Source organism: Amblyraja radiata, chromosome 21 (genome assembly GCF_010909765.2).
Source record: "Amblyraja radiata isolate CabotCenter1 chromosome 21, sAmbRad1.1.pri, whole genome shotgun sequence".
Taxonomy (NCBI): Eukaryota; Metazoa; Chordata; class Chondrichthyes; order Rajiformes; family Rajidae; genus Amblyraja; species Amblyraja radiata.
The window spans coordinates 19,605,398-19,621,846 of NC_045976.1; the positions used below are offsets into that span (position 1 = coordinate 19,605,398).

General features: G+C 47.3%; 1 protein-coding gene across 2 annotated transcripts in view; it reads left to right on the top strand.

Moving 5' to 3' along the window:
- Positions 1-962: 962 nt before the first annotated feature.
- The window catches only part of LOC116985166 (B-cell receptor-associated protein 29-like), a 34,658-nt gene continuing 19,171 nt past the window's right edge, over positions 963-16,449 (top strand). Inside the window, exons 1-3 of one of the 2 annotated variants that reach the window (XM_033039718.1) lie at positions 963-981; positions 6,899-7,005; positions 8,716-8,816. In XM_033039718.1, coding sequence (XP_032895609.1) covers positions 6,914-7,005; positions 8,716-8,816 — 193 coding nt within the window. In that variant the 5' untranslated portion in view covers positions 963-981; positions 6,899-6,913. Of the gene's footprint in view, positions 982-1,349; positions 1,524-6,898; positions 7,006-8,715; positions 8,817-16,449 lie in introns of those variants that run through there. The other variant, XM_033039717.1, reaches the window with a different exon arrangement.

Below are 16,449 nucleotides of genomic sequence, written 5' to 3' on the forward strand. Positions count from 1 at the left end.
ATGGATGTGTTGGCCATGTATAAAAGAATAGTTTTGTGGGAAAATAGTAGGTGAATAGAACAGATGTATTTTCTCTGGGAGCTGACATTGAACTGTCGAATGGACTGTTTTGTATGAAAGACTGCTTCTGAGGTGCAGTGTTTCTCTCAGGAATGTAATGGTGGGAACACGGAAATAAAGAAGATTGCAAAAAGTGGTGAACACTGCCCAGTCCATCACAGGTACTGACCTCTCCACCAGCAAAGGGATCTACAGGAGTCGCTGCGTCAAAAAGGCGGCCAGCATCATCAGAGGCCTTAACCACACTCTCATTTCATTCCTGCCATTGGCAGAACGTATGGGAGCCTGAAATCTGTAATGTCTGGGTTCAGCTTCTTCCCAACAACCATCAAACTATTAAACACTACAATCTCCATGCTTATGTTGCGTCAGTAAGGCTGGAGGTATTGTCAAGAATGCCTGCCACCCTCGCCTTAACCCTTCTCTCTTGGCTACTTTCTGGGAGAAAATATAAGAGGTTGAAAGCTCAGACATGCAGATTTAAAACGGCTCTTCGTCATTGTTATCAGACTCCTGAACCAATCACATTTTTCACACCAGCTTCCTGGAGGTGCTACCACGTACTCTGACTATGTTCAGTTATTCCACTTTAATAATTTTGACCAGATTTTGCATTACATTTCAATGCATTACAAACCATTCTGCTGATTTGCATTTATTGTCATTGTTGTCATCACAGTATGAACACTGTTTGTGCGATTCATGTGAACAAGAAATTACATTGCACTCTGGTGTACATGCCAATACACTAATCCTCTAGTTGAGATGAATTACAACACAGTCCAAATAAAGTGGTTTGGAGAATGGTGGAGTTTGTGAGAGAGTGAAGCTACTTGATCAGCTCCTAGTTACAACTGTGTTATCCATGTCTACTTGGCTGCATTGTTTGTTTTGGGGAGATGGAGCTCATGAAGTAAGCAGGTGAGTGACAAAGCACAATGAACAATCTATTTGTAGGGCAAGTACCAACTTGTTTTAATGCTCAGTCTGAAGAAGAGACCGGTCACTAAATGTCGCCTGACCATTCCCTGTACAGATGCTGCCCGCTGAGTTCCTTCTTTCACTTTGGGGTTTTTTTGCTCAAGATGCGATCGTCTGCAGTTCCTTGCGTCTCAGCTTTAAATGCTATTTTAACTTGTCACTTTCATTCCTCCCGGCAACAATTTCTCCATCTTTTCACTGTTTGGCACTAATTGCAAGTGAAAACTTAGGCCAAGGGTAATTAGAATTGCAAGAGTCAATGAATGTGCGGCATCATCTTCTCCTGGAGAGAAGCTGTGGGACTGTGCCCGCGCTTTGCGCGCTCCCGGCTCGGTTAGACGCCATCTGCACGTTCAGACGCAGAGGCGGGAGGGGTGGGGGTCGTTCCTTGTAAGAAGTGCTGAAAATACAAGTTTTTGAACGTGTGGCCGCTTCGGTTTATTCGGTTGTCAAATTATCGAATTCTTTAGCCCAGCTCCAAGGTATGGTTGGGTGAAGTTGCAGGGCAATGGAGGAAGGGCCCGCAGGTCGGGTGCAGGGCCTCTCAATGTGGTGTTTGTAGGGAAGCTGCGGGTACAGCAGAGCAAATGTGTAGGAAGGCACTGCAGATGGTGGTTTACACCGAAGATAGACACAAAATGTTGGCGTTATTCAGCGGGGACAGGCAGCATTTCTGGGGAAAAGGAAGTGTGGACGTTTGGGGTCGAGACCCTTCTTCAGACTGAGTCAGGGAAGAGGTAGTCTAGAGATATGGAAGAGTAAGGCAGTAAATGTCCCGGGTTTTTATATCTGGACGCAGATATAAGGCCATAAAATGTGTTTGGCCCACTGTCACTTCCGTGTTTTGCTTTGCCCTGGCCCCAACCATATTAGGATTGCAGTATCCTGTATAAATGTTATCCCCAAAATACGCGTTTGCTAAATAAGGGCTGGGAGACGTCGTTAGCATTGAAAACAAGCCTGCTTTGGGTGATCAAAAGCTTTAGTTCTACTCTGAAAGTGTAATGAAAGCAAAAGGGGCATATTGGTGGGCGGAATCTATGTTGCAACACTCGGCGAAATGTTTCTAAATTCATCGCAGCAGCGCGTTTTTTGGCAGTTATTTTCCTCATTTTAAACTGACTGAGAAGGGCAAATGAATAATTTGTTATGTGCTAACTCGGAACACTTTATATTTCAGTGGAAGCAATTTTGTTCAAGCATTCCTGGCCTGAAGTGTCAGTTAAAAAAATGTCAACGCAGCTTTCTCTGATATTTTATAAATAGAAAAATGTCCTCGGACTATTTTTGTAAAAAACAAGTGTGGTAAATCAAAGAAAGTAATAAGTTGAACGTACATATTCCTAAACAGAGATTTGTTTCAAGAAGGCCTTCAAGGGGAAATAACATAGGCTCGTGTTTTAAAAAATGGAAGCATGTATCTGCGGATACAGCTGGAATGGAGAGTTTGGAATGTAATACTGGGAGAGGTTACGGATGTAGGGCGGAGAGGATGCAATGTCGGACGGTGTGTGATAGAATGTAATAGCTGAGTTTTGAATGAAGTGGTTGAGTAAGGATTAGAATGGTTGAGGCAATAGAGTAGACAATTTTATCCAGGCATTTTAATAGGGAAAGGGTGAATTTGGGAGGTCATAAAAGATGCTAAAACTGCTGTGATTGAGATTCCGAGAATAGATTAAACATTCTATTAGTTAAAAATCAAACATACAATCCGGTTTAGCTTGATAGTGCTCAGAGAGCTTGCAGATAATTTCGGATAGTAATAAAAATCATAATTCAATTGTTTAGCTTGATTCTGAGCAAGTGTTTAGAGTCATGCTCTTCAGCCCAACTCAATCATGTCAACCGTGGTCTGAGCTAGTCTCGTTTACCCGGGTTTGATCCATATCCCTCCAACCCCCTCATCATATAGCCGTCCCAAGTCTTTTAAATGTTATTGTACCTGCCTCAATTACTGGCAGCTTGTTTGTTAATACAGATATTGTAGTGAAGGGGTAGAAGGCCAAATTTAAGTATAGGGAGGTTGCACGGCAGTCGGGTCACGACCCATGACCCGTACTGTTGCTACGCTACGCCAAGTGGAGTACACGCGATGAACTGCAGGTAAGCACTGACCATTGTTTCCAGCGTAGCGGGCCCGTTAAAACACGCCGAAATGGTCAATTTTTGCACTAAATAATTACGGAAATCGGGATAAGCGTGAGAGACATTTATCCTACTTCAGAATTCCAAAAGTGAGGAGAAATGACGGTAGATAGAAGCGAGAACTGAAGGGACAACAACAGCCAAAGTGCTTGGCGAACATTGGTCGTTTGCTCACTGCATTTCATCAACAGTAAGGCATTATTTGTGTTTTTTCTTGATTCCTTTGGCATCTAAAAAGTTTCAGAAGTGATAAATCTGGCTGTAAAATTTTAAAATCGCCCATGGTTCTGAAGTGGGTTTTTACGTACAAAATGAAAACGCCTCCGAAGCAAAATTTATCATTAAAGAAATCGCAAACTATACGTTGGTTTTGAATTACATTTTACTCGGATGCAAGCCAAGGAATGGCATAATTGTTAGCTGTTATTGGACATAATCAACCTCAGCAAATTGACAATATCCTATTGAAAGGGAGTGGGTGTTTAAGCTGTCAGGACATTTTATTATTTGCCAAAATATACATCTCAATAGCATAATGATAGAAGACTTACTTTTCCATACACCACTTGTAAGTCTGGAGATTTTTTTAATGATAAATTTAGCTTCAGAAGCATTTTCTTTTTGCATGTAAAAACCCACTTCAGAACCATGGGCGATTTAAAACATTTTACAGCCAGATTTATCACTTCTGAGACTTTTTAGATACCAAAGGAATCAAGAAAAAACACAAATAATGCCTTACTGTTGATGAAATGCAGTGAGCAAACGCGATAGTTCCCAATATTTTCCAATTTGATATCTGCACGGCCAATGTTCGCCAAGCACTGTTGTCCCTTCAGCTCTCGCTTCTCTTTACCTTCATTTCGCTTCACTTTTGGAATTCTGAAGTTGGGTACATGTCTCTCACGCTTACCCCGACTTCCACAATTTTTTTACAGCGGAAAAATTCACCTTTTCGGCGTTTTTTAACATGTAGGAAAGTACGCGTTTCGTGTATTAACAACATATACCGGAAGCTGCGATGTCCTCCAGATGGATTGATCGGCTCCTTGCGTCAAGCCCTATGACCCGGTGACCTTACGTGCAACCCCCCTATACAATGCTATGCAGAGCATTGACAGTAGATAGTAGGAATCTTTTTCCTGTAAAAGGTGTAAAAAGAAAAACCAGAAGATCTAGTTTAAAGTAGAGGTGTAGAGGAGATTTTAGATTTTTTTTCACTTGGAGGTTGCTTGAAATCCGGAATGTGTTGCCTGGGGAAATGGTGGGAATAGGTACTGTACTGTCACAACTGTCTTTAGAACAACTGTTGATAAATAAGATGGTACAAACACTTGGGTTCCTATTTAATCTATCTTATCTATCTTCTATCTATATTTAAAACTCTGTGGCTGGGTGTGTGTGTGTGTGTGGCAGTGTGTGTTTCTGCCTGGCTGTCTTGTGGGTGCCACATTCGGCCTTTGATACCATGCTACGCCAGCACTCCGTCATCAAACTCTGTCATTTTTTCCATGTCGCTAGCGCATTCATTTTAAATCCGATTTTGCACTCCTCAAAACATTTTTTCTTTATATGTACCCATTTTTAAATAAAATCATATCCCCCCCCCCCCCCCACTCACTCATTTTGTCGCCTCCTGCTGGCCAGCGACCATAACAGCTGCTGGCGCCTGCCTCTCGCCGCAAAGACGCCATTTAAAAACAGCCGAAAGAAGTCGCCCCACGACCGCCAGCTGTCTCCCCCCTCTCTCTGTCTCTGCCCCTCCCTCTCCCTCTTCCTCTCCGGAGACTGCCGCCGCAGGCAAAGCCCGGTTCGACGACCGCCCGCCCGCCGCCTCGCTCGGCATCCTCGGGTCTATCCCTGCCCGTGGCCCCCCTCCAGTCCATGCCTGGTGGGGAGTCTGCTGCCTGGGCTCGAGCAGAGCCTGGAGGTGGGGTGAGCACCCGCTCCAACCCCCCAACCCCAACCTCCTTCATCTCTCTCCCCCATCCTCTCCTTCCTCCCGCCCTCTCCCCGCAGACAGAGCAGAACGCCGGCTGTTGCCAGAACCGCTACAATAGGCACTGCTGGACTCCAGCCCGCCCGCCTGCCCGTACACTCCAACCTCCCCCCCCCCCCCCCCCCCATTCTCAAAATGCTCTGCAGATCGGGAGGTCACAGCCGGTCACTGGCTTGAACATGGCGGCAGCAGTTAATGTCGCGCGGGGCATTACTCCCTCTGGGAAACCTGAAATTCCTCCGTTGATCGCAGGCCCCGTCCGACCCGCCTGCTCACCGAGTTCAGGTCCGCCTTCTACCTCTCTCTCCCCCACCTCTCTCTCTCTCTCCCCACCTCTCCCTTTCTCCCTGTTCCTCCCCTCCCTACCCCCCCATCTCTGTCCCCCCTGCCCCCCCCCCTCTCTCCCCTCCCTCTCCCCCCTCCACCCTCTTCCCCCCCTTCACCCTCTTCCCCACCCTCCCGTCCCCCCCTCTCCCCCCTCCATCCCTCTCCCCCTTCCTCCCTCTCCCCCCCCCCCCTGCCTCTCCCCCTCCCTCTTCCCCCCCCCCCCCTTCTCTCTCTGCCCTCTCTACCCCCCCCCCCTCTAGACGCGCCTGCGAGTTGGGGGCTATGCGTCAGTAGATAGGGCGATTATGGGGTAAAAGGAGCAAATTAATAATATTAATATATTAACAAGGGGGGTAGTAACCGTGTGTGTGGGGTGGTAGTTAGTGTGTGTGTGGGGGTGGTTAATGTGTGTGACGCCCAATGTCCCCCCCCCCCCCCCCCCTCAACTGCACGTTGGTGGAACAGACCCAATGGGTCTGCACTTGGTCTAGTATCACCTTAAATCTATGTCGTTAGGTTCTTAATTCCTCGACTCTGGGTAAAGGACTGCATTTACCCTTTCAATTCCCCTCATGATCTTTTACACCTCTATAAGATTAGCTCTCATCCTCCTGCACTTCAAGGAATAAAGTTTAGCTTGCTCAATTTCTCCCTGTAGCTCAGGCCCCCGAGTCCTGGCAACATCCTCAATTCTTCTCTGCACTCTTTCCAGGTTAACAACATCTTTCCTATAAAAGGGTGACCCAAAACTGAACACAATGCTTGAAATGTGGCCTCACCAATGTGTGAATCAAACTATGAGGTAGAGTCAGCATTGTCAACAATGTTAAGATTGCCAATGATTCTTGGAGGTTTAATGCATTACTTATGGTGTCCATCTACCATATACAGTCAGACTTTATTTTTCCATCAGCTATATCTTAAAACTGATTTTTTTAAAATTTAAATAACATTTTTTTCCTCTCCTTGCTTTCTTACCAAGGTGAGATTTTTAAAGTTTTAGAATTCTCGACATCTCTTATTTTGATTATGGGACTATATTATAACATTGGAAACCTGTATCCTTATAAGCAATAAATTCTGTGGTATTTCTTTGGATGCATCGACTAGTGAATAACTGATTTTGGTAGTGAGTGAACATATACTGAGTTTGACCCTGCAGAGGAACACACTACTATTTTAGTATAACTTCTATTGCTGTAATAAACCTATTAAAAATAATTAAATTCCAATGCCACGTGGCTCAGATGACAATAGTTTGAAGACACAGTACTATGTTTTTTTTATTTTTCAATTCTGAAACCAAACTGAGAATGGAATTGTAGCTTAACTACAAGGCATGTTTAAAATGAATATTAAACACAAATGGTTTTGTTTTGATAGGTTTTATTAAGAACGATGACACTGCAATGGACTGTCGTCGCGTCTTTCTTGTACGCAGAAATAGGTTTAATTTTACTTCTATGTTTACCATTCATCTCGCCTCGAAGGTATGTTTAAAATTGGCTAATTTATCTTGAGATTTATTTTCAGGTTCAGAATCATGCTTGGGATCCATGAAAATATACAAACCTATCTAAACTACAATGGGGAGGATGTTCATAAATTATAGGAGCAGAATTAGGTCATACGGCCTATCAAGTCTATTCTGCCATGCAATCATGGCTGATCCGTCTTTCCCTCTCAACCCCATTCTCCTGCCTTCTCATAACCCCTCACATTTTGTTTGGATACAGTGAGATGAACCCTATGTGGTTATGTATACACTGATTAAATATATCTCTATGACACCATCGTAATTCCACAGAAATCTCCTCCAGCTAAATATTGGTGAAATAAATACTGTGTTGTCAGTCTCCTCCAACATTATCCCAAGTAATTGGCTCCATGCAGCTCCCTGTCAGATGTCAGAAGCTGAACCAGAACATTTCTAATCTAGCTATTCTACTTGCAGTGAAGATGAGCTTCACGTTAAGCTCATGTTTATTGTCATTGTTATATGCACAAGAATGGCGAAGTACGGGTTCAATGAAAAATCTTGCTTGCAGCAACAACACAGGCACATAGACTCAGCCTAACACACAAAAGCAAGTTATATATAAAATCACACAATTACACAAATAAGACTGCTAGTGTGGAAAAATTGATTTTAAAATTCTCTGCGAATAGTTTTCTCTCCTCAACCCATCATGGTAATCTTAACTCCACAGTCCTCACATTCTCTGTGGAGCTCATGCAAGTTCATGCTTGATCTCTTTTAGCCTCTTGCACATGTATGATTTTAACCCTGCTATGTTTGCCAAGTTTAAAATTGCACAATCCCTATACTTCGGACCATCTTCTATAAACTTCTCTGCATGATTCTGTGATGCTCTTTCCACCTCCCTCTCCGTATCCTTGACCTAAAACCTATCTGAATACTTTATTACCTCTTTTAAGTTTCAATGTTAAATATTATTCAGTATTGCACTTTTGAAGCGACTTGGTACATTTCTAGATAAATAAATTATTCATCAAATCTACTAAAAGAAATGCTAAAGAGTTTAAGAATGAAATGCAGATGCTGGAAAAATCAAAGGTAGACAAAAATACTGGAGAAACTCAGCGGATGAGGCTGCATCTATGGAGCGAAGGAATAGGCGATGTTTCGGGTCGAGACCCTTCTTCAGACTGATGTGGGGGGGGGGGGAAAGAAAGAAAGAGGCAGAGATAGTAGACTGTGGGAGAGCTGGGAAGAAGAGGGGAAGGAGGGAGAAAGCAAGGACTACCTGAAATTGGAGAAGTCAATGTTCATACAGCTGGGGTCTAAATACCCAAGCGAAATATGAGGTGCTGCTCCTCCAATTTGCAGTGGGACTCACTCTGGCCATGGAGGAGGCCCTGGACTTTAAAATAAATGCTATGTAATTTTAATCTACAAAAAAAAAATTCTCTAAATAATCTTAAAATATGGTGCATTTCAGCATGACATTTTTTTTCAATGGTAACTCATCAACTCTATCAATTGACAATTATTGGAATGTGGAGCTTGTCACGACATGGCATGGTCACTGTAACTATATGGATGTCTCAAAGAGGAATCAGTCAAACTCAAAAGGGCATAGCCAGTGGCCTTTTGTAGAATGATCTTTTCCCAATTCTGTAGATTCACAACAACAATATAATATTTTAATATGTATTTTTTGTATTTTGTGTTTCAGATGGTTAAAAGTTTTTACCTTTCGTTTGTGGGAGAAAATTGCTTCCTTTTGGAATAGAGCTTTCCTAACAATTATTGTAGTCTTGGTTATCTTGTTCTTTGGTAAGTGGGGCATTTTCGAGAGCGATGCTTTTCTTCAAGAACATGATTATTATAATACTGTTACCATATTGAGTGAATTTTGTGCATTTTTGAAACCACAGCCAAAACTGACCAATGAACATGTGTAAAACACAACCTGTTTATTACCCAGGGACAACCCGTGTATAATATTTCTGGAAAATGTTTTTTTTTGTTTATTTTATTAACAATTCCTTTGTGCTCGCAGTTCAAATTTGAATGTTTTTATTACATTTATATTGTAGTTATTGAATGTCTAGTTGGTTGTCATTTAGTCTTTGTAGACATTTAGATATGTCTTTGCCCATGGGATTGGAGGTTGTGTGGCCAGAAAAATGATCCAGACAATCAGTTTTTTTAATTATTTGAAACTTCCAACATGGATGTTGGCGCTATATAATAAAAAATAAAATGCTGGTATAATGCAGCAGGTCAGCAGCAAATAGTGGGGAGAGAATTGCAGTTAATGTCTAACGTTGATAACCTATCATATAAAAAGAAACAATTGCAATTGTAGAAAAAAAGAGAGGTATGAGTGAAGAAAATGAGATAGAAGATCTGTGATAGGATGAGATATGATGGTGGTGCGACCTTAAAGAGGTTGCTGAAGGCTAGTGAATAATAAAAGGTACACCTTGGAAAGATTTCTGAAACCATCAGTAGAGAATAGAGGGGGAAAATATAGGCTACAAGAAGAAGTTTTTGTTTGTTTTTTTACCCAAAAATAAGGCACAAAAATGTACCTACGTCTTGGAGGCCAAAGGTTAGGTTGTTAGCCAAGAAAGATAGACTTGGCTATCCCTCAGTACCGCAACATGAAGAACGATGTTACTGTACTGACGGATAGCCAAGTCTATCCCTCATTGCTGACAGCTGATGGGAAGCGGCTATAAAGTGGGAAGCGGCTGTAAAAGGACAGATTGCTGGGGGGAGGGGGGGGGAGTTCATTTCACAGCATTTGGGGAGTCTGGCCTGGATCAGTACGGGCAGGAGCGTTGAGAAGGAGGGGGTTGGGGATCATGCCAGCAACTCACTCACTGCTGCCGAGGCGCTCCGGGCGCGGAGCCACCGCATTGTGACCGGAGAGGGAAGTAACTCTGGTGGCTGCGAGCGGCCACCACCTCAGCGCCTTCTGCCGGTCAGCTCACCTCTGGCAATACTCTTCACCTGAACACCTCTCTCCAGCCACTCGCCGGCCTCGCTCATGTCAGCCGCTTCCCGCAAATCCTTAAATTCCGACTGCCGCCGGGGATGGAAGTAGCTCGGGTGGCTGCGAGCGGCCGCCAGGACCGGACAGTGAGGGGACCAGCTCAAGAGCAAAGATCATAGAGCGGAGCGGGTCAGCAGTTGATGGATAACAGGACAGCGGGCGGTGGAGCTTACGCCTGTGTCAGCGCAATCAAGGGACCAATTGAGGTTACTCGCCCTGAAACAGGAGTAAGCTCCACCGCCCGCTGTCCTGTTATCCATCGCCCGCTGACCCGCTCCGTTCTATGATCTTTGCTCTTGAAAGACACGGACCGGGCAGTGAATGCCATGCAGTGTCACCCAGCGCAGCAAGTGAGGCCATGTCCTGCTCCCGGCGGCACTTGGAATTTAAGGATTTGCGGAAGTGGCCGACACGAGCGAGGCCGGCGAGCGGCAGGAGAGAGGTGTTCAGATGGAGAGGACTGCCAGAGGTGAGCTGAGGTGGCGACCGGTTCCGCTGTCTGATCCCGGCGGCCGCTTGCAGCCACCCGAGCTACTTCCCTCCCCGGCCACAATGCGGTCGCTCCGTGCCCGGAGCACTGCGGCATCGGTGAGTGAGTGAGTTGCTGGTATGATTCCCGACCCCCTCATTCTCAACGCTCCTGCCCTTGCTGACCCGGGCCAGACTCCCCAGTGAAAGGAACTCTCCCCCCAATTGGTCCCTTGAACTAGTATTGTAATTCAATAAGATCTCAACTGATTTAACTTGTCCCGGTGTGCTCCCGTTTTTCCCACCATCACTCCACCTGCCGTCACCCTCCAACCCCCATCTATTCAGTCATTTAGAATGGAGGAGATCTGGAAGCCTGGGGCACATTGAATTGTCACTGTTTATTTATTTATTTGGCCGCAGAATCAGATGGAGTGACTGTTTAGCAGCCTCACAGCCTGTGGCAGGAAGCTGTTTAGCAGTCTGGTAGTCCAGGCTTTGATGCTACGGTATCTCTTGCCTGATGGCAGGAGATCCAGGTGTGTGTGGAGGGGGTGCAGTTTTTCCTTAGCTATTCTCAGAACTTTTTTCAGACAGCGGCTCTGGAACAGTTCTTGTACCGAGAGTAGGGAGACGCCAATGATCCTCTCTGCTCCCCTCACTACCCCCGGCAGAGCCTCCCTGCCTGAGCTGTTGCAGTTGGAGTACCACGTGTTCATGCAGTACGTGAGTACAGACTCCACCATGCCCCTGTAGAAAGTCCTGAGGATGTTGGTGGGGAGTGAGGCCTGTTTGAGTTTCCTCAGGAAGTGCAGTCGCTGATGGGCCCGTTTAACAATCCCAGTGTTGTTCCTGGAGCAGGTGAGACTGTCTGTAATTTGCACTCCGAGGAACTTTATGCTCTCCACTCACTCCACTGTGGTGCCACTGATGTTGAGGGGTGTGTGTTTTGGCTGCGACCTCCTGAAGTCGACAATCATCTCCTTTGTTTTGTCGACATTTAATGCTAAATTGTTGTTTCCGCACCAGTCCACTAGTTGTTTCACTTCCTCCCTGTACATTGATTCCTCATCTCCGCTGATGAGTCCCACCACTGTTGTGTCATCTGCGAATTTTATGATCTAATGTCCCTGAATCTGGCAGCACAGTCATGTGTGAGCAGTGTGAACAACAGCGGGCTGAGCACACAGCCTTGAGGGGAGCCGGTGCTCAACGTGATCGAGCCCGAGGTGTTCTTGCCAACACGGACTGACTGCGGTCTCTCTGTCAGAAAGTCCAAGATCCAGTGACACAGGGTGGTGTTGTGGCCCAGCAGGGTTAGTTTCTCCACAAGTCTCTGTGGGATGATGGTATTAAAAGCTGAGCTGAAGTCAATGTACAGGATTCTGGCGTAGGTGTTTTTGTTTTCCAGATGTGTGAGTACTGTGTGCAGCGTGGTAGAGATGGCATCTTCTATAGAACGGTTGGGGCGATAGGCAAACTGGAGGGGGTCTAACGATGAGGGGAGGCTGGCAGTAATGTGAGGTTTCACCAGGCGTTCAAAACACTTCATTATTATGGGGGTCAGGGCGACAGGGCGGTAGTTATTTAGGCAAGCAACAACTGGTTTCTTTGCTATTGGGATTATTGTGGAAGTTTTGAGGCATGTGGGGACAATGGCGACTAAGGGAGATGTTGAAGATGTCTGTTAGCACATCTGCTAACTCATCAGCACATTCCTTGAGCACACGTCCTGGGATGTTGTCGGGCCCAACTGCTTTCCACGGGTTGACCTTAGACAGGATTCTCTGTGTGTCCATTGAGTCTATGGTCAGGACTGGCTGGTCGGTTTGTAAGCAGGGGCTGGCTCTCCCCTTGGGTGTGGTGTTAGCTGCATCAAAACGTGCAAAGAAATTGTTCAGTTTATCTGGAAGAGAAGTGTCGGTGTCAGTTACCTGCTGCCTTGCCTTGTACCCCGTCAGTGTTTGGATTCCCTTCCACATCCTCCTGGTGTCTCCTGTGTCACAGAGGTGTCCCTGGATTTTCTCTGCCAGCGTTACAGACGTTCGGGCCGCGGATATGGACACGGAGAGGAGGTGGTCCCCTGTGACGGGTCGAGTGGAGATGGGAGAGAGGGATGGAGGAGAGGGGAGGAGGTGAGAGGAGGAGGATGGGGGGGCGGGAGTGGAGGAGAGCCGGGCGAGTGAGTGGGCTGCGAAAAGCTGGAAACCTGCGGCAGAGTGAGTGGGCGGGGGAGGGGAGGGGCGTGGCTTCACAAGCTTCGCCAACAGTGAGGAGAACGTGAGCGACGCTGACCTCGCGATGTGCAGAACAAAGATCCTATAGCGGAGCGGAGCTGGGATCTTTGCTGCAGAAGTTTCTCGATCTTTGTGCGCCTTTTGAAGAACGGGGGGGGGGTGTACCTCGTGGAAAACTGCGCATGCGCGTTGACAGCAGCTGCATTAATCCACAGCGGGGGGGGGGGGCAGGAGGCAGGTGGGCCTCGATTGGTAGGCATGTGGGCATTGTGACGTCAGCAGCTGGCAAGCGGCATTTATTTTTTACAAATTGAATATTGTGAACAACTTTATTCAAAATCTGGGGAAATAATTGACCAAATTTAGAGAGGAGTGGATTTCTGAAATCATAAGTTAAATCCCTACCGAAATATGTAAATACCGAAAATCTCTGCATTTTTGTGTCTGGTTTTCGAGGAGATAGGTTTCAAAGGCAAAATGACACACACAGCCACACACACAGCCACACACACAGCCCCACACACACCCACACACACACACACACACACACACACACACACACCCCTCTGCAACTGATGGAGTTGATAGCTGGTGGAGATGTTAACCAATGCTCAAGGTTATAAATTGAGGACAAAGGTTGAAATGGTTGAATCTAATAAAGATGGAAGGTCAGAGGTGAATGTAAACTAGAGGGAGGTATGGTCGGTAGAATTGCAGGTTGAAAGTTTCATCGTACTCTTGCACATTCTTTGTGTTGTTTTGCCAACACGGCTATACATGATAGTCTTTATCTTTTGATTTGTTTTTAGGAATGTTTCAACACATAATTCAGTGCTGTCTTGGTGTTCAACAAAATCCTAAACCACCCTCATCTTGTTACTTGCCTTTTATTTTAAACAGCTTCTTACCTCCTAGCTGCTTATGTGGCTGTAAAGGAGTGAAGTCTAACACACTGTAACCTTTACTGAGTCTTTTATTATAGCACATGGTACACACGTCCCAGCACTGACTGCATCTAGTCTTCAGACGTGCTGGAACCAACAGGGAGGAACAAAGGGAGGATCTCACAGTTATACTGATATGGGTAGGCGTGGTTAGTGGTATTGAGGTAGCTACGTTATAGGTTGCATGCATAAACCATCTACATCCTTCCCCTTAGGAAATTAAGAAATCAAAGAAACAACAGTGGCAGGGAGATTATACAAAATCTGCAAATCTAAACGAAATCACCGTAACGGTCAGGAGGTCTGACAACCCGACCCGAGCGGGTGCGCATGGCACCCTCACCCTCCCCACCCGAAAGAAGAGGAGGAGGAGCAGGAACAGCTGGAATGGAGAACGCAGGCGGAGACTCAGCCTGGAATGCGGAAGGGGAGCCGACCGGCACAGGAGAGCCTGGGGAAGGGGACTGTGCAGGAGAGATTGGAGCAGGCGGTGAGAGAGGAGCGCGGGAAGGGGAGGAGCGGACAGGGGTTGAGAAACCCGGAGGAGGAGCATGGTGAGGGGACCGCGGCGAACGGGCAGATGGGGGCATGCGAGTCGAGGGGTAGTTAGTGGGAGCAGGCTCGAATCGCAACCGAGGAGCATGCGGGGCCGCAGGGGATGGCTTAGGCTCGTTGACAGCCAACAGGTGCTGGCGGCTGCGGCGATAAATAGTTCCTTCAAAGTCCACCAAGTAGGAACGTGGCGAATTGTCCACCCCGACCACGGTTGCGAGTCGGGAGAAACCGGTGGAAGTCTGCAAGCGAACGACCTGGCCAGGCAGCAGAGGTGAGAGGGGGCGGCAGGCTTGTCGTGGGAGCGGCGCTGAACTTCATGCCGTTGAGCAATCCGCTGCTGGACAGCAGCAGGCTGAAGGACCTTTGGCACCAAGGATTGTTGTGCGATCGGCATAGGAGGGCGAAGAACGCATGACATCAGACGTTGAGCAGGGGATCGCATGGTATTGTCCCTGGAAATGTTACGGAGGTTTAACAAACCCTGGTAGAAATCACTGTTGGAGAGACGAGACTGTTCGAGCAAGGTCTTGGCGCTGCGGACAGCACGTTCGGCCAGGCCATTGCTCTGTGGGTATTCTGGGCTGCTGGTGAAATGAGTGAAGTTCCACTTCACGGCAAAAGCTTTGAACTCAGCGCTGGTGAACTGACGGCCGTTGTCGGTCTGTAAACGGACCGGGGACCCAAAGGTGGCGAAGTGTCGGCGCAGCTTACTGAGGGCCATCTCAGAGGTGATGGCAGGGAGAAGGTCCACTTCGAACCAGTTCGAGTAGGAATCAACCAACACGAGGTATTGCTTACCACGCCAATCAAAAATGTCTGCGGCCAGCGTTGACCAGGGCATGTCAGGGGCCGGCTATTGTAGAAGCGGCTGGCGCTGCTGGTGAGGGGCAAGAGAGTTGCAATCGGGGCAGGAGGCTACACGGGCCTTAACGTACTTTGCCATGCCAGGCCAATAGTACTGTTCCTGGGCATGGGAGACTGTGGCATCGGCTCCTGGGTGCCCCATGTGGGCAGCGGTGTAGTACGAGTCATACAGGGAAGCAGGGACGACCACCTTGTGACCCTTGATGATGATCCCGTCCCGGAGCACCAGTTCATCGCGAACCAGAAAGAAAGGAAGTACACCCGCAGGCAACGAGGTGTGCTTGTCGGGCCACCCGCACCTGAAGGCAGCTGCAAGCTGTTGCAGATTGGGGTCGTTGGCAGTGTGCTCAACCAGGCACTGCAGCTGTTTGGAGGGAACGAAATTGACGTTGAGAACCTGCAAGTCCTCCTGTTCGTAGGGATGTCTGTCGCAGGAGGACCGGGGGGCTCTGGACAGGGCGTCAGCCACGTGCATCTCAGTGCCCTTGTACACGATCTTGAAGTCGAACCGCTGTAGTTGCAGCATCATCCGCTGCAGTCTGGCCGGGGCGATGTGGATCGGCTTGTTGAGGATAGTCACTAAAGGTTGATGATCCGTCTCGACAGTGAACCTGGCACCGAAAAGGAAGTCCTTAAATTTGGAGCAGGCAAACACAACCGCCAGAAGCTCCTTCTCTATTTGAGCATAGCGCTGTTCGGTGTCCGTCATAGTCCGCGAGGCATAGGATATGGGCTGCAGCGAGCCATCACCATAGAGCTGCAGGCAGGCAGCACCGAGTCCAAAACGGGAAGCATCGCACGTCACCACGATTGGACGCTGCAGATTGAAGAACCGAAGAGTCGGTGTGCTGATCAGCTTCGTTTTGAGAAGATCGAAAGCCTGCTGGTGTTGGGGAAACCAGGACCAGGCAATGTCCTTCTTTGTCAGTTGCCTCAGAGGCGCGCTCAGATCGCTGAGGTTCGGGATAAACTTGCCCAGGTAATTGACCATACCCAGGAACCGCTGCAGGCTGGTAACATCAGTCGGGGCAGGCAGCTCGGAGATAGCGTTTGTCTTCTGCGGATCAGGTTTCAGCCCGCGGGACGTGAAAATGTGGCCAACATATGGCACCTCAGCTACACGAAACCTGCATTTAGACGGGTTCAGCTTTAGGTTGATCTGGCGAGCGCGGTCAAGAATCCGTCGGAGGTTGCGATCATGCTCAGCAGCATCTCTCCCATAAACAAGAATGTCATCCACAATAATGGCACACGGCAGACCGGCAAACAGTTGCTCCATGGAGCGCTGAAACACCTCGCTAGCAGAGTTGATGCCGAACGGCATTCGTAAAAACTTG